Below are 22,398 nucleotides of genomic sequence, written 5' to 3'. Positions count from 1 at the left end.
TCTGACTCCTGTGATTCTAGACCTGGGGTGTCAGTATCACCCATGAGCCTTGGTCCTAGTCCCAGCCACCCTGTGAATTATTAATGGTATTTCCGGAAGTGAGACCAAGCAGATATGTGTTATAAATACATGTATTTAAAGATTCTTCAGGTGATTCTTATCCATATCACTGGTTAAGAAGTCCTCACTTACTAGAGTGGTTCTCAGACTTTGATTTATATCTTTTTACATCATTATCACCCAGGACACTGGTCAAAAATACAGGTAGATGTTCAGGCTGCACTTGAGATTTTATGAACCAGGTACCTGGGGGAATGGTGCATTTTAGCTAGCTCCCAGGTGCTTGTCATATACATCCAAAAGTGAGAAATATAGATCTAGAACAATCTTTTCATTTCATGGCTAAGAAAACAAATGCAAGGACATCCAGTGACTTGCCGGTCACACAGGTGGCCCTGGAGAAAGTCAGCAGGTGGGATAGTCTAGCAAATGGAGGAAAGGAACGTTGAGTAAGTCATTGTGCCTTTTTTAGACGTTAAATTCACCAGTATTCCCTACACAAATCCAAAGGATTCATTTTTAGGCTCTATAATTCTAAAATAACCAACGAAACTAAAATAGTAATAGAGAACTCCCTGGCGGTCCAGTAGTTAGGACTCCACACTTCCACTGCAGGGAGCCTGGTTCAATCCCTGGTCAAGGAACTAACATCCCGCAAGCTGCATGGCGTGGCCAAAGAAATTAAAAATTAGAATAGAATAACATCAAATAGTAATAGACTGGAAAAGCATGAGGGATGATTGTCCTGGAGGAAAAGAAAAATTACTGCCATGAAGGGGATTTGATGATTATAATTTCAGGTCTTCAGAAGTGGGTTAATTTACATAGTCCACCATTTTGACATTGAAAATGCTCCTCCTTGCCACTACCTCTAGTGCTTAACTCTCGGCAGTTATGAGTCCAGGTTTTGTGGATGACTGAGATGATATCTCCAGAGGCAACAATCAGAGACCTGGAGAATCTGAAGACCTGGGTGCTAATCCCCTTTGTACAAGCCCTTGGGCAGCTTCTTCAGAGAGGGGATGAATGTCATGGGGAAGATCTAATCAAATCATTGAGGAGATGGGCCCATCACCCTGCACATTTCCATGAGTACGCGGGTTGTTAACCACCTCTAAGGCTGAACGTCCTGTTTGGGCTTCTCCACCCCAGGCATCACTGTGGACAAGTCGGGGCTGATCTATTTCGTGGACGGCACCATGATCAGACGCATTGATCAGAACGGGGTCATCTCCACCCTGCTGGGCTCCAATGATCTCAGCTCAGCCCGACCCCTGAGTTGCGACTCTGTGATGGATATCTCTCAGGTAAGGAGAAGGTTGTGTCTGCTGGAGCCCTGGGTCAGCATGCTTGTCCTCTCATGGGCACCCGACTTGCCTGCTGGCTGTTCGTCTTTGTGTTGCACAAGGCTTGTAAGCACACTCTTGGTGCAGGGCCTCTTAAGAGCACTGAGGACACACAGGTGTGTCCAGCACAATGTGGGGCTCTGGAAGGTCGCCATCAGAGGTAACAGGTGGGTGACACAGGAAGACCCGGAAGACCAAAGAAATCTGCCCCATGTAGCCCTCGAAGGCAGGAGAGCCTCATACAGTGTCAATTTAAATCCGTAACCTCATGAATTCACAGATACTTGAACACTGTCTGTTCTCCTTCTAGGCTGTAAGGTACGTGAGGACAGGAATTCTGTCCATCTTTTTCTCTGCTGTAACCAGGGTGCCTGGTATACAGGAGCACACCCAATACTTGTTTGTTGATGAATTCATTAATGGATTGATTGAATCCCAGCTTTGCCACTCATCAGCTGTATAACTTAAGTTGCTGAGGTCCTCTGAGCCTCAATTTTCATATCTCTAAAATAGAAGTAATTGATGTTATCCTGGCAGGATTGCCTTGAGAATACGGAAACAATGTATGCAAGAGCTCAGAGCACCACTCAGTGCTCTGGAGTTGATCACTAAACAGAAATTCTAGTCCTGCTTTCACAGAGGAGGTGACATTTGTGCTAGCTTTTGAAGGTTGAATAGGAGTTTGTTGGGTGACAGGAAGAAAGGAGACATTTCACACAATGGAAACTGCATGTGCAATGGTTCAAAGATGTTAATGGGCCAGAAATATTCAAGAAACACTGGAAGATTGAACACTGAGCATAGGGTTCTTAGAAGGAAGTAGCAAGAGTTGGAACTGGAGGTGTGCTTTGGAGCCAGTTAGGAAAGGACTTACCTTACCACACCAGGGTTTGAACCTTAGTGAGTGGGCTCCAGGAGCCCCAGTAGACCCAAGAGAGACACAAGGTTCTGGCTGCTGTTCAGCATGTCCCTAGTTTGCCCTACAGCGGGATGTGTCCTTTATTGCTCAATCCTTTAGTAGAACCTGGCTGGCGCTGAATCAGTGAATATCCATCTTGTCAAGACTAGCAAAGTCAGAGATATAAGGAGGTTCAAAAAGCATTAAATTTCGAGTTGGTGTTAGCAGTGGGCACACTCGGCTTTCTAAACACCCTCACTTCTAGGGGAGCCTGCATACAGGCCCTTTGCCACTCACTGCCAACCTGCTGCCTAGGTGCAACAGGTGACGGAGGCTGGGAGGCTTCCCGGCTTGTGCCCGCCCTGCTCCCAGTGTGTCGCCAAGCCCCTTCCCCAGACCTCAGGGCTGCTGCTGGCCATCCCGCGGCTGCGTGCTTCCCTGTCCGGTGCTGGTGAGGTTTCCCTCTGCACCAACTACTGATTGTTATGCTCCCGAGTGGGAATCTGTTCTCTACCACCCGTCTTTCCAATTTGGCAGGCTTCTCCTTGCTGGCTCGAGGGTTTCCCTCTCCGGTCTGTGAGCAAGCTTGATTTACCCTGTCAGGAAGCAGCCACAGCCTGAGGATGTTTCGTCCAAGTCTCTTCAGTTCTCCAAATGGGCCCTCCACCAGCCAGCACGGGGTGCCGAAAAATTTCAATCCACACGTTGGAAAATTGTGTAGCTTTAGCTGGAGGTGCTGCCAAGCAGCCAGATCAAAGGCTTGGAAGACAACTGGCATATTGTGGAGGCCGGGGCGGGGGAAATCCACGCTCAAATTCAGAAATCCTGGACTGAAATCTCCACACCCCTGGTCCTCACCACCCTCATCTGATTCAAAGAATGGGATTCTTTTTCCCACACTCTCTGACATAGCCATAAACTCTTATACGTGCATGTGGGAAGGGGCCTGGCTTTCATCCTCAGAGCTTCCTCTGTCACAAACACGCAGCTGCTTTACTGTGCTGTGTAGAGCAGGGAGGTGAGGCAGAGAAATGAGAAACTGCTCAGATGTAAGAATGCCAAGGGGAGAACCAGGGAGCTCGCTCGGACTGAAGACCAGGTGGGAGGACAAAATAGAGGGAGGCAGAGAGGAGAGACGTCATGGGAGGTGCTGCCGTCTGTCTGGAGCATCCATTCAGAACCGGGCATGAGTTCCCAACTCTGCAGCCTGCGGCCACCGCAGACACTGAGTACCACCCTGTCCATAGCCCAAAGTGATTTCCTGAGAACGTGCGCAGGCACTCTTACAAATGGGGACACAGAGATGGATATGATGACTTTTCTTGTTTAATTGTCACCATAATCCTGCATGGAGTCGCAAAGAGTCGGACGCGACTTAGCGACTGAACAACAGTAATCCCTCAAGGTAGGTATTACGTACCCCATTTTATAGATGGGGAAACAGACTTGGTGAAGGAAAATGTGATTATAAATGCAGAGCTCTGTGCTAGGTTCCCTCAGGGGTGCAGAAAGGAAATTTTTTTCATGATATCGTGTAAAACATTTTGAACTTCTTTCCTGTATGTAGAAGGGGGTAATAAATATTACATAAGAGCCCCACACAGTGTCTGGCAGCTAATAATGGGCTGTAAGTATTCATTCTCTTTGTAATTTACAAAGAATTTCCTTGTGCATCGTCTCCTTTGATCCTCGCAACTACTCATATAAGATTTATTAGCACCGTCTACATATGAGGAAAGAAGTTCAAAGCACTCATGTAACTCAGGAAGATCACACCTGTGGCCACTGGTGGACTGAGCCAAGAAGTGAAGTGTCCAGACCCCCAATGCCTCCCTCTATGCCATTCAACAGTCAGTCATTCGTCCATCCATTCGAGGATCCGTTTTTGCAAATAACTCTGCAATGAGGCAGTCAAGTCAGGGAGCTTTAATAAAGGCACAGCATGCTCTGGCGGAGGGGGGAGGGAGCTTGATTCCATCTCAGGATGACAAAAGTGCGAGCTGGAGGGACCTCAGAAACCATAAAGTCTCCTTCCTCCGTTCTGGTGATGGGAAATGAAGCCTCCACGCGATCATCGCTAACAGGGAGGTAAAATCAAAGCTGCGTAGGTACTTGGTCCAGAACCATCACGCACGCACGGTGACTCCAAACGCACTGCTTTCGCCTTCTTTCCTGGTGGCTGTGTACATGTGGGCACTCAGGAGAGAGTAGGAGAGCTTGTCCTTCCCTCCTCCCCGCTTCCTCTCCCTCTCCCTCCCAGGTCCTCCCCTCCCCCCCCACCCCCCCACCTACCCATCAAGGAGCCGTCTTCATCATAATGACAGGCAGAAAGGTCTCGGCAAGCATGTCCCCAAGGCGCCACAGGGCCAGAGGGCATAAAATATTTAGCAGCCAGTGTTGACAAGAAATGGGCTTTAGGAAATTGAAAATTCCCCTGTCACTTTAGAGTAAACTGTGTTCTTGATGCAGCCAAAGGCAGCTGTGATGTTGTGCTCTGGGGAGCGCTGGGAAGTGTGAAGGGAGGCAGCCCAGCCGCTGGCTCTGGCATTGCCCGGGGGCCCCCTGTGTTGCGGGGCAGAGGGGGCCCAGGCCCGGGGAGAGGGCGCAAGCAGACCCTCGGAGCAGTGCAGCTGGCAGGGCCTGCTCCGCGCTGAGAAGGGCCCTGAGCTCAAGGGCTGGGTGTCGGCGGCCATGTCTCAGAGGTGTATTGTCTTCTGGGGTTTCTTTTCTCTGTAGTCAACTCCCTCATGCACATTGCAGGAAATATAAAAAATTTAAAATGACAAAGAAGAAAGTTAAAATTACCTCTCCTCCCAATACTGGGTAACGTTTCCGTATATAACCCTCAAGCTTCTAACCCCGCTTCTATCTATCATCCATCCACTTTATTGTTGTCTGGGCTCCCCAGTTGGGATCACACTGTGATTACAGTTCGGCAAACTGCTCTTTCTACTTAATACGTAGCAAACATCTTCCCATTTCATTAAGCATCCATCTGTAACATCACTTCTAACTGCTGCACAGAGTGCTCTAACCTATGAGTGAACGAAATGGACGATAGTTTCTGTCATTGGGCATCTGGGTTGGTTCCAGCCTTTCACCGTTATTAAAAATGGCTGTGATAAGCACCTCTGTAGTCAGGGGTGTATAGGAGTAAATTTCTGGAAGAGAAATTGCTCACTCAGAGGTATAACATTTATTTAAATAAGCCCCAAGTTGGATGGAATGTCCCGGACGTGTTGGGGGCTCAGGATCCTAAGGCGAAGAGTCCCCAGCAGTGGGGTGGATAAGGCAACTGCAGGCAGCAGCTGTCTGCCTACGTGCGTTGTGGCTGGACCTCTCGGGGAACACAGTTGGCAAAGGGCTTCCCTTAGTGCCAGCATCTCCCAGGGCGAGATACCCAACATCCCAGCCTCTAAGGCCACCAAGGCAAGAAACAGCATCCTCACCTTAGACCTGCCAGGCCTCAGTCCCCTGCATGCCCACCTGCAGGCCAGCCCCCTGTGATCCCTGCCGGCATCCTGGCCTGGCTCCGAGGAGGCTCAGACCTGGGCCCAGGACCTCTGAACCCTGCATTCCCATAGCTGACGTTCATCTCTCCCAGGTGGACTTGTTCTCTGAGGTGCTAGAAACCATCATCCAAAGCAAAGTATCGCCAACTGCAGTATGCGTGTGCAGGAGCCTCCAAGGGATTTTGTTGAAATGCCAATTCAGATTCAGTAGGTTTGGGGTGGGGCTTGCCATTCTGCTATACTGACCCACTCTCAGGCAATGCCAATGCTTTCAGGCCAGAGATCACCCTTGGAGGAGAAAGATCCAGTTTTGATTCCCAGGCACATATTAGGATCATTCAGGATGCTTTTGTGCCTTTCCCAGAGCCCCATACCCAGGGATCTAATTTAATTGATCAGAGGTGGAATTTTAGCATCAGTACTTTCTTAAATCACCACGGGTCCTTCCTATGTAGCCAGATTTGAGAATCACAGGACTGCAACTATGTCAGACAGGGGCTAGGGTTGCTTTCACTTTACGTCCCCAGCCCCTAGCCATGTGTTACTCCATGAACTCAAAGAACTGAGAAATCCTCTGTCATGCATTCAGCAGCAATTCATGCAAGATCTTTCTTAAGCCTCTAAACAAAGTTCTCCTTCAGCCTCCAGGCTCTATCTGCCTTCCCCTCCCACCTCCGTAACCTTAGCTGCCACTCTTTGACCACTTATGGGGGGTCAGACCCTCGGCACTATTGTCGTTACTTATCTCACAGAAGTGAATATTGAGACTCAGAGAGGCAAAGTAACTTGCCCAAGGTTGTAAGTGGGGAACTGGAATCTGAAACCAGGCCTGTCTGACTCCGAAGTCTCTCCTCTCACCTGTTCCTTTTGTTTATTTGTTTGTCATCCCCTTCTTTGTGTTCCGTCAGTCTAACGTAGACCATCACTTGTCTCGGTGGGGCTCCCGCGTAGTTTCTGTCTGATCAGGGGCTGACATCCACGGATGATGACAGACTGCTGTGAGGATCAGGCTGGACTGCCTGTGCTGGCGCTTGGTCCACTTTACAGGACTCAGGGCTCTACAGGGTGTGGGATAATCAGTGGGCACCTCGCCAGGCATCTGAGTGTCCGTGTCTCCATTGTCAGGTTCGCCTGGAGTGGCCCACAGACTTAGCCATCAACCCGATGGACAACTCCCTCTATGTCCTGGACAACAACGTGGTCTTGCAGATCTCTGAAAACCACCAGGTGCGCATCGTCGCCGGGAGGCCCATGCACTGCCAGGTGCCCGGCATTGACCACTTCCTGCTGAGCAAGGTGGCCGTGCATGCAACCTTGGAGTCGGCCACTGCCTTGGCTGTCTCTCACAATGGGGTCCTGTATATTGCTGAGACCGACGAGAAGAAGATCAACCGCATCAGGCAGGTCACCACCAGTGGAGAGATCTCACTGGTTGCCGGGGCCCCCAGTGGCTGTGACTGTAAAAATGATGCCAACTGTGATTGTTTCTCTGGAGATGATGGTTACGCCAAAGATGCGAAGCTGAATATCCCATCCTCCTTGGCTGTGTGTGCTGACGGGGAGCTTTATGTGGCCGACCTTGGGAATATCCGAATCCGGTTTATCAGGAAGAACAAGCCTTTCCTCAACACCCAGAACATGTATGAGCTGTCCTCCCCGATCGACCAGGAGCTCTACCTGTTTGATACCAGTGGCAAGCATCTGTACACCCAAAGCCTACCCACGGGAGATTACCTGTACAACTTCACCTACACAGGGGATGGTGACGTCACACTCATCACAGACAACAACGGCAACATGGTCAACGTCCGCAGAGACTCCACAGGGATGCCCCTCTGGCTGGTGGTCCCAGATGGCCAGGTGTACTGGGTGACCATGGGCACCAACAGTGCACTCAAGAGCGTAACCACACAAGGACACGAGTTGGCCATGATGACATACCACGGCAACTCTGGCCTGCTCGCCACCAAGAGCAATGAAAATGGATGGACAACATTTTACGAGTAAGTACCAAGACCATTTGGTGGTTTTGTTTCATGGGTGCATTGCAGAATTAGAGGTAAACTGAGGAAGTGTTCATTCATGGATGTTTTTGTTTTAATTCACTTGAGTTGCAAAGCATGACCTATTATATGTTCTGCATGTTAATAACCCAGATGATTATTCCTAGGAAGGAACATGGTGTAGTAGGAAAGGCATGAGCTTTGAAGTCAGAGAAGCGGGGCTTGAATCCAGCTTTCCCTGTGGACTTAATCTCTCTAGGCCTCGGCTTCCACCTCTGTAAAACGGAAACCTTCCCCCATGGATTCACTACAGGGAGGTGACATAGATGGAAAATACTTGGTTAAGTGTCAGCATCTCCACATGACCACTGTCCAGAAATGTGACAATGGGAGAAGGAAAAGTTCTATGTGAAAGAATTGTCCACATAATCCAAGTCCACATCTTTTTTAAAATTAATTTATTTCTTATTGAAGGATAATTGCTTTCCAGAATTTTGCTGTTTTCTGTCAAGCCTCAAGATGAATCAGCCATAAATATACATATATCCCCTCCCTTTTGAACCTCCCTCCTGTCTCCCTCCCACCCCACCCCTCTAGGTTGATACAGAGCCCCTGTTTGAGTTTCCTGAGACATACAGCAAAGTCCCGTTGGCTACCTATTTAACAAATAGTAATGTCAGTTTCCATGTTATTCTTTCCACACATCTCACCCTCTCCTCCCTCTCCTCATGTCCATGAGTCTGTTCTCTATATCTGCTTCTCCACTGTTGCCCTGTAAATAAATTCTTCAGTACCATTTTTCTAGATTCCTTATATATGTGTTAGTATACGGTATTTATCTTTCTCTTTCTAACTCACTTCACAAGTCCACATCTTTATGATTCAAAACTTTTTCTTTCACTTTTAACATTTTGGATGGAATTTATGAAGTGCATTAGATACCTCCCTTCTCATTATACAGGCATAAATCTTTCTTTTATGAGTCAAGGTCTTAAGAAACAAGGCATTTGATACTGCCATATTGATCTCAGAGAAACAGCAGTGTGTGGTCCTGAAGAAAAATCTCAGCTCCCTGTCCTGGGATTGAACCTGGGCTAGAGGAGATCAATCCTGGGTGTTCAATGGAAGGACTGATGCTAAAGCTGAAACTCCAATACTTTGGCCACCTCATGTGACGAGTTGACTCACTGGAAAAGACTCTGATGTTGGGAGGGATTGGGGGTGGGAGGAGACAGGGACAACAGAGAATGAGATGGCTGGATGGCATCACCGACTCGATGGACATGAGTTGGAGAGAACTCCGGGAGTTGGTGATGGGCAGGGAGGCCTGGTGTGCTGTGATTCATGGGGTCGCAAAGAGTCGGACACGACTAAGCAACTGAACTGAACCTGGATGCAAACCAGGAATCCTAGTCACTAGAAAACCAGGGACTAGAGGCTAGAAGTAGAGTGGCCCTGACTCTTGCCCAAGTTTGAGAGCAAGAATGTTTCAAGGAGGCAAAGAACTGTAAAAACAGAAAGTTTATTATTAGAGACACAACATAATGTCTGGGAGAGCACACAGGAAAATAGTTTGTTTATCTAACTCAGAAGCAGGGCAGAGATACATACCCAGAGAGAAAGGGTATGGTCATCCTCTGTAATGAAGAGGAACACAGTAATTCAGAGACACACCCAGAGACAAGTGTGGGCATCCTGAATGAGGAGGCACACAATAAGGTGATTTAAAAAACTTATCTAGGACCATCCTTCCAAGTCTTAGTTTACTTTTGACCAATTGTCTAGTTTCTTTCTTCACCCCTGACTGGTCCTAGGGCCCTCCCCAGGATGCATGCACAACTTTTCGCTAAGGTGGATCCCACCACAGAGGCCTGTGGGTGCATATCCCCACTTACGGGGTGGGGTCCCCTCCCTTTCGACCCCCAAGGAGCCTCCCTGCGCTTGGGCAGGCAGGGAAGTCGTCCTTGACCTCAGGAGTGGGCCTCTTACCGCTTTACTTTAGCAGAGCTCAGCTTTTGCCACTAGCTTTGTCCTTGGAGTGTCTGGCTAAGAACAAAGCTTGAATTTTACTCCGCTCGACAAATAGCAGGTGTCTAGCCTGGGGGCCCATCTGTCTCCTACCTCGATATGAAGCTGGTTCCCAGGAAATGAGGCTATAGACCCGTCCAGTCCTGCCTGAAGTGATTCTAAACGGTTGCTTCCTTAGCGCCTGTACCTAACCCTTGGTTTCACCACCTCCTCCCTCCATGGGGCACTGTTGCATCATTGTTTCAGTCGTGGTGGCCAACGTCAGGAGCTCGCTTCCCTTCTCTTCATCCAGGGTCGGGGTTCTTAAATGGTGTAGTCAGAGAACCAGACATTCAGCTTATTATAATCCTCGCCAGAATTAAATATGTATATATATCTCCAGGGTGTTCCTCTATGAGGTATTTTAATGAATAGACTTTTAACATCTATTTCTACTTAGATCCTTTTTTAGTTTCTTTTTGAGGTTTTAGCCATGTTCCACACAACCGAGACTGTCAAATATTAGACTAGTACATGGGAGACAGGGAAGGAACTGGCCTTGCTGCCCATCACTGGTGGGCTAGGAACTGTATTACCGTATTCAGGCCGCGAATCATCTGTGGAAGGAACAGAAGCTGAGTCACTGAGGCTCAGAGAGGCTCATTTGTTCGTTATCGTCTAGTGAGACCTCACCGAACAGGGCTCACAGCCCACATCTGTCTGATACCAGAGCTCACGCTCCTGCAGCTCTGCCCTGCTGCCCCGTGTGGAGTTTGTTCAAATGAACTTGAATCTTTGAACCCTAAGTTTTTCTCAACCTTGATCAAGCATCAGTTTCTCACAATCCTAGAGTCCCAAACAAAAGGAGCCATCATAGAGTTTTGAATACAGTTTGCTCCAAAAAAGAAAAAGTCACAGCAGTCTGTACAAAGTTCACTGGCTAAATTCCCTTCTCCAAACAGGCACCTTGTTAATTACAAAAAAAAAAAAGACAAAGATCCAGGAAAACAGCAATTATCTTGATTAACTCATCGAAATGGAAATACATTAAATAATTCAATTTTCCCCCAGTTGCCCAATGGAAATCCCTTATACATTATTTAGCCAATACAGCGGTTTCTTTGTCAGAGCAAGTCGGTGCCCTCGATTCGTTCTCAAGGTCACTCCCTCAAATCACAGACTGAATGCTTACACATCACTGCAGCCGTTACTCTCAACCAGCCCTGAAATTGAAAAGCATTTCCTACACCTCTACCAGCAAGGATCCCCTTCCGCTCTCCCTGTCCTCCTTGATGAAATTATACAGCCATATTTGATGGTTTATGAAGAAGGAAATGTTAGTACCATCACTCTTTAGAAAATGGCATTTGGAATTCCAGAGTATCTACTTCATAGCTGTATTCAGAAGCAGAAGATAAAAGCCCCAAAAGTGAAAGTCAGTTTTTTTGAGATCCAACTGTGTACCAGGCTCTTTCTCATTTACTCTTCACAGCACCCTCAGATGGTAGAGACTATCAGTCCTATTTTTTACAGATGATCAAACCAAAGCACAGAGAGAGTAGGTAACTAGTCTAAAATCACACAGTGAGGACTTAGCAGAACCAGTACACACGTCCATGTTCTTTCAACTACACTGATAGGGTTCACCTAAATTCTTTGTAACTTATCTGTATATAATGGACTAAAGTTGTAGCTTTTTCATAGGGATAGTCTGGGGTTCAAACTTTCAGTGAGATAAAAATATGGAAAACAATATCTAACTCATCATAAGTACTCAAATGACAGCTATTGCTATTGCTGCTATTATTATTTCAAGTAACATTAATATTAGCATTTCAATCAGTAGTATTAAGTAATTGCAGAGATGTTGTTTGGGCATGTAAGGTTACCTGGCAGCAGCTGTGAGTCAGCTAATCAAAGAAACAGACCAAAGTTGTAATTGAAGTTAGTAGAAATTAGAGGAGGGCTTCCCTTGTGGCTCAGATGGTAAAGAATCTGCCTGCAGTGCAAGAGACCCAGGTCCGATCCCTGGGTTGGGAAGATCCCCTGGAGAAGGGAATGGCAGCCCACTCCAGTGTTCTTTCCTGGAGAATTCCATGGACGGAGGAACCTAGTGGGCTACAGTCCATGGAGTCACAAAGAGTCGGACACAGCTGAGCGACTAACACACACACACACACATACACAGGAATTAGAGGGCAGATCAGAAGAGCAGACTCAGGTATCAAGTCTGAGGGATGAAGATATGAACCAGGAAAGGGGTCAGATTCCTGAGAATACCCAAAATGGATGGGAAAGAGTTATACAGGACAGGTCCAGGAAAAATGGTTCAATTCAGGTTGTGAACATAGTAAGGATACCAGATACTTATTTTTACTGGATATTTGCCTTGTAATTTCAGGAGCAGGCTGGCTTCCAGACCCATGTCTCAACCAGACAGAAATAATGCCTGACCTACCCCATTTTAGGGCCATTATAGGAATCAAAAGACTAAGTAAATGCTGAAAGTGAAAATACTTTGCAACCTACGTTGCTCCCAAGAAGTTATGGTATAAAAATTATTATCATTATGGTATTTCTCAACACAGATTTGGACAGATTTTGCCAGTGCACATTTCTCCAGTGAATTTCCTACTGTTAGGTCCATGAGGCACCTTAATGGATTCCAAACCAAAATGCTCTAATATTTAAAAAAAAAAAATCAGCCCAGGCTTGCCTATAACACTAGCTATTACTGAAACACATTTTAAGTTGGCTTTATCGACCCTCTCAACAGATTAATACATCTAACAGAAACATCTCACATGTCAGAGCAAGCAGCTTGACTTAAAGTGTTTATAATTCTGGGGAATCGAGGATCCTTTTCTTCCCTCAACCCAAAGATCTGCCGGTCGGAAACCTAAAAGGGGTCTGTAATGCTTTCATCTCTAGCATGTGGCAACATTAATTTCAGACTTGGACTCCTGGACTGGTGGCATTTGCTGGCTAAGAAAATGGCCTGACAAGAGGAGGCAGGTTCCAAAATTGGCTTATTAGATGGGCGTGAGTAAGTTTCATAAGGGAAGTGGCCCTGGCACTCAGCTCCCAACATCCTTATGCTCAAGCTATCTACCCTGCTGCTGCTGCTAAGTCACTTCAGTCGTGTCTGACTCTGTGTGACCCCATAGACGGAAGCCCACCAGGCTCCCCCATCCCTGGGATTCTCCAGGCAAGAACACTGGAGTGGGTTGCCATTTCCTTCTCCAGTGTGTGAAAGTGAAGTCGCTCAGTCGTGTCCGACCCTTAGCAACCCCACTGAGACCCTAACTAATGCCTCTCTGTACACGCTTGGGACTTGCCAACTAGGAGGTGCTCAGTAACTATTTTATGAGTGAAACTTACATTTGGGAGGGAAGGGAAATCAAGAAGGGAAGAAAAAAAAAAATATATGCTGTCCTGAGAAAAATACTAGGTTTACTTCGCAGCTACAGTACTGTCAGTGCTCCTAGCAGGAAACAGAATTCAATTCAAATGGTTTCAGTGAAGAGACGTGGCTTCCCGTTTTTGCTTGAGGATATAAGAGCCAGAAAAGGCATTGTTCCCATCCTTACAATGAAAATAAGCCACACAAATGGCAAATGCATGAGTTTTCCTTGAACTCCTTCTCTGAGGTCACAGGGCAACCAAGTGGCCAGGTCTTTTACAGTGTTACATCACAGACAAGATGTGGGTGCCAGCTTCCCTGGGGTGGTTGCAACTAGTCCCTGGGGAAAAAAGCGTTCAGCTTGGGGAAGTTATGAAGACTACATGTGTCCTGGCAGGAGAGTATGTAGCCCTTGGAGGCTGCAGAAATTGGGAGAGTCCACATTCTCCACAACTTTTCTCCACAAATCCCAGCAGGTACTACAGAGAAAAAGTAGGAGAATAATCCCTTGTGGTAGACCTGGAGGAGGGGTACAGCAGCTGCTGAGGGAGGGGGCACAAATTTCTGCCTGCTTCACTCAGACCCATCTCACCTGATCTCCCATATGGAACGAAAGCCTTAATCTGTGGAGAGGACAGTGAACACTATTCTACTTAGGCCCTAAGGAAAAAAAAAATCTAACTACTGCTGGAAGAGGAGCAGAAATACTTAATGGGCCCAGAAGAACAGCCTCAAAGGGGCAGCAGCACTGAAGAGGCCACACTCCTGAGACTCAGGGGTACATGCAGACATTGATCTAAGACTGAGGCTCAGTCAGAACAAAAGAGAATTCTCTCAAGCTTACCACCCACCACTGCTAGCTAAAAAGCTAAACCTAACAATGAAAAGTGGAATACTACTGGGAAGGAGCGAAGAAGGATACAAGAGCCTAAAAAGAGACCCTTTCTAAGGCTGGGCACAAAGATGGGACCTAAAACTGAGAATAGAGTGGGCACATTGGAAAAAAAACAAAAAACCCTCTGGCAAACTAGTTTCACACACTAAATACAAGATATTGCTGGAGGAATGTAAAGCCTGTGATGCATTAAGGTTAGCAGTAGAAATAACACATTTCAAAGCCAGCCCAAATCCTAACTAAATTAACTTAAACTCTCCCACTAAAGTGCAAGCAGGAGAAAACTCATACCCAGAATCTACTGCCTCAGTCTCTACTGTGCTATACACAAGATGTCACACTTTCAACTGAATCTACAGAAAGGCAAGAGAAAGCAGCACTCTCCCAGGAGACAAAGATATCATCAGAAGAACACTCAGATGTGACACAGATGTTGAAACTGTCTCTCAGGAATTTAACAAAAAGTATGTAGGGAATTCCCCGGTTGTCCAGTAGTTAGGACTCTTCATGCTCACTATGAAGGGTCCAGGTTCAACCCCTGGTCAGGGATCTAATACCCTGCATGCCAGGCAGCTGAAATAAAATACTGTAGTGGAAAAGGCGAACAACATGCAAGATCAGAAGGATATTTCAGCAGAGAAATGGAAACTGTAAGAGAGAATCAATTGTAAATGCTAGAAATTGAGAACATAGAGGTGAAAATTATCTTTTATGGGCTTATCAGTAAAGTTGAGACAGCTGAGGAAAATAGATCAATAGAAATTATCCAACCTGAAACATAAAGAGGGAAAAAAAGAAAAAATAGAGAATAGGGCATCTAAGAACTGGGGGACATCAACTGCTCTAGTATACATTTAATTAGAATTCCAGAAGACAGAAAGAACAAGGCAGGAGAAACATTTGAGGAAATAATGGTTGAGAACTATCCATATGTAATTAGACACCAGAACCATAGACCCAAAATCTCAGAAAACACCAAGCAGAATAAGTACATACACACCCACAGATATCTATGCATATCGTATTCAAACTGCTGAATACAAAATAAAAAGCAAATCCTGAAAGCAGTGCCATACAGGGCTTTTTTTTTTTAACAGGGGAGCTAAGATAAGAATCATAGCAGACTTCTCATAAGAAGAAGAAATTTGAAAAGAGAAATACATATAAACTAGAAAACAGAAATGCTAAAAGAAGGAAGAAATCTGTCAACCCAGATTTCTATATCCTGCCAAGAAAACATCTTTCTAATGAAAAAATGGAATAGAGGTATAGGCAAGAATAAGGGAACCACGGAAGGATGGTGGGGCACCCAGGCACTATAAACACTGAACAATCATTACCAACCCTCGGTCTGAAGGGCATGGTAGGGAAGTAACAAGATATCGTTACTAAAGCCCAGTGGGAGTTGCAGCCATGTAGAAGGCATCAGGTCGGAGCTGTAATTTGGCGTGGATGCATCCATTATTAGAAATACGGGACCAAAAGAGAGAGAGAGTAGGGAAAACTTCTCTCTTGACCTGCAGTCTCTTACCACTGCCTACCATTGGCTATACCCAACCAGAAGCAAGCCCGCAAGGGAGGCCCCAGGGATGCATTCTGCAGAGGTCAGCCTGTCAGGGCGCAGGGAAGGGCAGAAAATGAATCTGAGGAGGGAACAGAGAATGAACAGCATAGCCACAGACTGGCTCTGTGACACTGTTCACGGGAATGGCAGAGCAGACAGGGTTCAGTCCCAGATCTACCTGAGAACCTTCTAGCAGATGCATGGCCTCAAATATAACATCAGTGAGAGAGAAGACCTACAGAGGTAGGGTGGGCCAGCTCTTAGAAATCCTGCAGGCTCCAATTTATTGTTGGGAGTTAATTCTATGGGAAATGGGCAGCAAGGACAAATTTTTATTGCAGAGCCAACAAGGAGCCTGCCTCTGCTGCAGTTTTGGAGTAGTTACTGTTTAGAGACGCCACTCTGTTACAGAGAACTAAGGTCAAGGGATCTATTGGTGTGTGTGGGCTGTGAACTATAATTATTCACAGACAATACAGTGGCCATTTCCTCTTGTTGATGATGGTGGTGTTTGGAACAATCATAGATGAAAGTCCTAAAAAATCAAATCTTTATCTTCCAACTAAACAGTGCCCAATCAGCAAAAAGTTTACTATCAGAAAGGCAATGTGGCATTTTCCTCACCAAGCACGTGCAGTGAAGTGGATCAAGGTGTGAAGTGTCGAGTGTGAAGAAGAAACGCTTGCAGTATGTGTGAAGATAGCTTCTAGTGGTCCTCTTCTGAGAGCCAAGTTTGCAACCACTCTGTGAATCGTCTGTTCTTTCTCTGTAATCCAAAGATGCTTTGGAAAAACAAGTGAAGAAAAGTCGGTGGGGGGAAATAGTGAGAAACCGATCACTTGGCTGCCTCCATCACACCCCCAGGTGGGGGCTGAGCATCACTGTAGAGTCAGCTGTAGTGGAAGCAAAGAAAAGTGTCTCAAAGAGAAAGCTGTCCCTCTTCTCTACCCACTTCAGAGTTCCAAACGCAATCTTTTCTTAAACATAGTAGAACACAAAGCTTTTGATTTGTAACAGCACCATCTTTCCAGGAAGCTTGATGACAGAACACAGGCTTTAAGATCAGACAGACCTGACAGAGTCTATATGCCTCTGTTAGCCATGTATTCTTAAGCAAGTTATTCATCTTTTCTGAGCCTCAGTTTCATTGGTTGTGAAATGATGATAATCATGTTCACCTCCAAAGATGGCTGTGAGCACAGTGCTCCATATCTAAAGTGTACTATGTGAATATTAGTGAACTTTCCCTTCCTCATACAGAAGGTGAGGGGTAACAGCGGTGGAGTTCTTAATTATTCTCACCCTTGGTCTTGAAAAAACAATAATATCTACTATTCATTCACTCATCCAAGAAATATGTCCTGAGTGCCTTTTACATGCTGGGTCCTGCAATGGGCACTAAGAATACAAACAAGGTCCCTGCCTTCATGGAGCTTATATTCTAGTGGGAAAAGAGACAACAAACAGGTAAGCAAGTAAACAAGATGCGAAGTGAGAACAGTGCAATAAGATAATGCAGGGGTCCCCAGCCTCTGGGATCTATTGCCCAGGGATCCGAGGCGGAGCTGATGTATTAATAGTAGAAATAAAGTGCACAATCTGTGTAACATGCTTGAACCATCCTGAAACCATCCCCTGCCCCCAGTCTGTGGAAAAGCTGTCTTCCACAAAACTGATCCCTCGTGCTGAAAAGGTTGGGGACTGCTGATTGATGTGATCAAGATGGGAGGCCCCATCAGAACGGGTGACCAGAGAAAGCCTTGCTAAAATAATAACATTTGAACTAAAACATGGAACTAGCCCTATCAAGGTTAGAAGGAAGAGCATTCCCAGCAAAGGAAACAGTCAGCATGAACACCCCAAGCCTAGTTTGAACTCAGCGTGTTCAGAAGCAAATGGAATGGAAGGCAGAAAATATGAAGGAATAGGCTTCAAGGTAAAGTTGGGTAAAGCAGGGAAAAAAAAGAATGAGCAGATCATTCCACCTACACTCACTCATTCACATTATTGAGCATCTAGTCTATGGAAAATTCTTCAAGAAATGGGAATACCAGACCACGTGACCTGCCTCCTGAGAAATCTGCATGCAGGTCAAGAAGCAACTGTTAGAACTGGATGGGGAACAGCAGACTGGTCCCCAAATCGGGAAAGAAGTACATCAAGGAGTATATTGTCACCCTGCTTATTTAGCTTATATGCAGAGTGCATTATGTGAAATATTGGGCTGGATGAAGCACAAGCTGGAATCAAGATTGCTGGAAATATCAATAACCTCAGATATGCAGATGACACCACCCTTATGGCAGAAAGTGAAGAAGAACTAAAGAACCTCTTAAAACTCAACATTCAAAAAACTAAGATCATGGCACCCAGTCCCATCACTTCTTGGCAAATAGATGGGGAAACAATGGAAATAGTGACAGACTTTATCTTCTCGGGCTCCAAAATCACTGCAGATGATGACTGCAGTCATGAAATTAAAAGATGCTTGCTCCTTGGAAGAAAGCTATGACCAACCTAGACAGCATATTGAAAAGCAAAGACATTACTTTGCCAACAAAGGTCCGTCTAGTCAAAGCTATGGTTTTTCCAGTAGTCATGTATGGATGTGTTGTATAGTCACGTATAGTCCAACAGTAAAGAAAGCTGAGCACTGAAGAATTGATGCTTTTGAACTGTGGTGTTGGCAAAGACTTTTGAGAGTCTCTTGGACTGCAAACTGCAGAGAGATCCAACCGGTCAATCCTAAAGGTAATCTGTCCTGAGTGTTCATTGGAAGGACTGATGCCGAAGCTGAAACTCCAATACTTTGGCCACCTGACGCAAAGAACTGACTCATTGAAAAAGACCCTGATGCTGGGAAAGATTGAAGGCAGGAGGCGAAGGGGATGACAGAGGACAAGATGGTTGGATGGCATAATCGACTTGATGGACATGAGTTTGATCAAGCTCCAAGAGTTGGTGATGGACAGGGAATCTGGCATGCTGCAGTCCATGGGGTCACAAAGAGTCAGACATGACTGAGCAACTGAACTGAACTCTATGCCAGGCACTCCCCTAAGTGCTAAGGATACACCAGTGACCAAACAAAGGCACTTCCCTCAGGGAGTTGACAGTCTAGTAAGGGTGATCTCATGGGGTCCCGCACTCGCTGGAAGGAACTGGCATTGAAATATGTTACCTTGTTTGATCTTCACAGTATCTCCCTGAGACAGGTATTATTACCCACGTCTTACAGAGGAGAATTCAGAGGCACACAAAGGTTATACTATATAACCTGCCTGAAATAATACCATTTGTGGTGGGAGTTGGATGGTTAACAGGGAAACAGAAATGAGTGCCTGCTCTCTAGGGTTGCATTGCTGGCAAGTGTAGAGCCTAGATTCAAAGCCTAAACCACCTGGCTCCAAGGACCTTCCCACAATGACCTGTTCCTTCTGTTCTTCTGTGATAGAGAGGAAGAAAATTGGCCAGTAATTTAAGTAAAGCTGCAACAGATGTATCTAAGCCATTGGCCAGAAGTCGTCCCTCATGGGGTCGGAATCCAGGTACTGCAGATAGAGACCTGTCTCCAGCATCCTGCTGGGAAGCACCCGCATCCTTTCCCTTAGCAACTGGGTAGCAGGAAGAGAAAGGGATACCGAGGCGGCCACAGGGCAAAGGTCAAGGTCCAGAGAGTGGGTAGCCCCAGCTCCTCCCTGCAGAGGCAGAAGCAGAGGAGTTCGGATGGGATAATCATAGGAATTGATCAGGTTGTGGAGAGAGCCAGTGGCCTTTCTCAAGCTCCAGAAAGCAGTGAAATGAGTGAATAAGAGACAAGAAAATTCTATAAATGGGCTGTGCTGTTTGATGTTCATTTAATTAAGACATTCAGTCCTAATGGAAAATAGGAGGAGTGGAAATTACTGCTTTTTGGCCATCTCCTAGAAAGTCAGATCTTGACGGCATCTGGCCTTTTCATCATATCGTCTTCAGGCTCAATTTAATTATGTATTACAGACCACCTTCAATAATAATTAAAATTGTCTTCCTTTATGCAGAGCCTCTTTCTAGCTTGGAAGCTAAAACTCTGGGGAGATGCCAATGGAGATTGCTCAAGTATCGTTTAGTGAAAGCGGTTTTTTCCGTATTTGTGCATTCAGCAGATGTTTATCAGGGACCTACTGTGTGTCAGGTCTCTGTAGGTCCTGCAGGGGGTGGCATGTGAGTGAATCATGGTCTGTCTTCTCTGAAGAAGCAGGGCAGAGGCCTTGCACATGCAATCCTGCATTCATTTATCTGTTCAGCCACCATCCCCTGCTCATCTTCTCTCTCCCAGCCCCCATGCTGAGATGAACTGAAGGCCAGTCCTCCAGGGTCCCGTGGCTGGCAGATGCTGGAATCCAGATTCCCAGCCTGACTGTCTGACCTCAATATCCTGTCCTAACTCAGTTTGCTCCGAGGCCAAAACGGGAGACAAGTTGTCCATCAGCTGTTGTGATGCAGGGGGCACATTCCAGAGGATCACTGGGAGAAGAAGGGATGGGGAGACCTGTAGCTGGTGGCATTTGAGCAGGGCCTTGATAGAAGTAGCATCAAGGTGACATGAAATTCTCCAGGCAAGAATACTGGAATGGGTAGCCATACCTTTCTCCAGGAGATCTTCCATACTGAGGGATAAAACTCAGGTCTCCTGCATTGCAGGCAGATTTTTTACTATCTGAGCCACCAGGGAAGTCCAGTGAATAATCTATCAAGTCAAAATTGTAAGACTCCAGAACTCCTTTTTAAGTATTTTGCACAGTGTAATAAAATCTTTTTTATCCAGTTAGGCCAGGAAATTAGATTAATAAAGAGTGTGTACATGGATCTTAGGTGTTCAAAGAACCAGACTAGAACAGCATACCCATCCCGTGAAACTGTCAGACTGAAACGGATCTTCCTGTTACCTTCCAAGATGACTGGGGATCTGACAGCACTCAGCTTATTCATAGACTGCAGTTAAAGGGACAGAATGGGGTTTTTGTTGGGGGGAGTGGGGGGTTAGAGAGCAGGGAGTCTTGATTTTGGGCTCAAAAATTTGGGATGTTCTAGTGATATTTGACCTACAGGTTGTTATTGGCAGATGTCCTCTAAATGAGACACTTCTAAAATTACCAGCAATTTAAAAAGTCCTCTTCCCCAAGGTGGCCATGCTCATAAGGCATTACTTGCTTGTCACAGCGCTTTTCTTTTCTTCTTTTTTTTAATGTATGTATTCGGCTGGGGTCTTAGTTGCAGAGCTGGCAGACTCAGTAGCTGTGGCGCATGGGCTTAGTCGCCCCTGGGTACATGGGGTCTTAGCTCCCCGACCAGGGATGGAACCCACATCCACTGCATTGCAAGGCAGATTCTTTACCACTGGACCACCAGGGAAGTCCTGTCACAGTACTTTTCTGATGATGAAAATCATCCATGTTAATTATTCAAAATCTTGAGACTATAAAATGCATGTAAAGAAGCAACTAAAATCCCCTGTAATTCTACCTCCCAGAGCTAGCTGCTGTAAACATTATTGTGAAATTCCTTCCTGTTCAAATTTCCAGCAGTCATAAAGGGCTAAAAAACACACCAGCCTCTCCCAGAGTTAACAGGAGCAGAGCTGTGAGCTCCTCCAGGTGAGAGAGGCCTTAAGACAGACAGTCCAGATCTTTAACCCGAGACCGCCCTCAGCGGTCTTTCGGAGTCATGCCCTCACCCGCTCTGAGGGGCACTCTGCACCTCTCACCCTCCATTCCAGGTCAGCTGCTGGAAATGCTGCTCTCCGCTGAGCCAGACTGACCTCCCCTTACAAGAACCTGACTTGGTCCAGAGAGAGAAAAATGAGAGAATCATGACAGGAAACAGTTTTCCAAACCCTTTAACTGCCTCTGAAAGTGAAAGCTGCTCAGTCACGTCTGACTCTTTGCGACCCCATAGACTGTACAGTCCATGGAATTTTGTAGGCCGGAATACTGGAGTGGGTAGCCTTTCCCTTCTCCAAGGGATTGTCCCAACCCAGATATTGAACCAAGGTCTCCTGCACTGCAGGCAGATTCTTTAACAGCTGAGTCACCAGGGAACTGCCTCTCCGAGAACCCAAAGGACTGATATATCCACAGCCTTGCCCCACCACCCCCAGGCCTGAGGTATATGGTTGCAACCCCTGCTTTTCTTGCCATCACGGAAAGGGCATCCATTCGCCTTCCTCAGACCTCAGCACCAAAGATTCAGCTCTCCCAAAGCCCGTTGGCCCTCCCCCTAAAGTCAGTCTGGAGTTGAGGACTGGATGATTCACTCAAATAACCTTCACCAACACCTCCTCTGTGGCAGACTGCACCCGGGACTGTTGTCATTCCGTGATCAGTACCAGCCCGCCATGGGGACAGAACGAGCAGGTGGATGGCAGAACCCATTCAGCAGCCAAATCTGACCTTGAGCAGAAAATTGCGCAGCAAAGGCCTGCCTGGTCTCACCTACCAAGTCTCACCTGAAACCATAGAAGCTACCGGAACCCAGGGGCCCATCAGGAAGCCAGGCCCAGCTGAAGGAATCAGGAGAAGAGCCAGGATGGAACTAAACTTTCAGGCCTTTCGTTGCACCATAGGTAAAACCCTTTGCTCAGGCGCCCAGAGAACAGCTTTAACCCAGTATAAAAGGCTGAGCAGGAAAAGAAGTCCAGTGGGAGACCCAGAGTACACGAGGGAGACATA

General features: G+C 46.4%; 1 protein-coding gene across 1 annotated transcript in view; it reads left to right on the top strand.

Annotated features, from left to right (window-relative positions):
- TENM4 (teneurin transmembrane protein 4) overlaps positions 1-22,398 on the top strand; it is a 787,800-nt gene that overhangs the window by 733,954 nt on the left and 31,448 nt on the right. Inside the window, exons 25-26 of the mRNA XM_055416091.2 lie at positions 1,213-1,367; positions 6,942-7,819. Of these exons, the coding sequence (XP_055272066.2) occupies positions 1,213-1,367; positions 6,942-7,819 (1,033 nt within the window). The remainder of the gene's footprint in view (positions 1-1,212; positions 1,368-6,941; positions 7,820-22,398) is intronic.

Source organism: Moschus berezovskii, chromosome 25, assembly GCF_049115385.1.
Source record: "Moschus berezovskii isolate FMDL1 chromosome 25, NW_MosBer_1.0, whole genome shotgun sequence".
NCBI lineage: Eukaryota > Metazoa > Chordata > Mammalia > Artiodactyla > Moschidae > Moschus > Moschus berezovskii.
The sequence above is the reverse complement of the archived record's forward strand: the minus strand, read 5'-3'. Positions and strand labels throughout refer to the sequence as shown.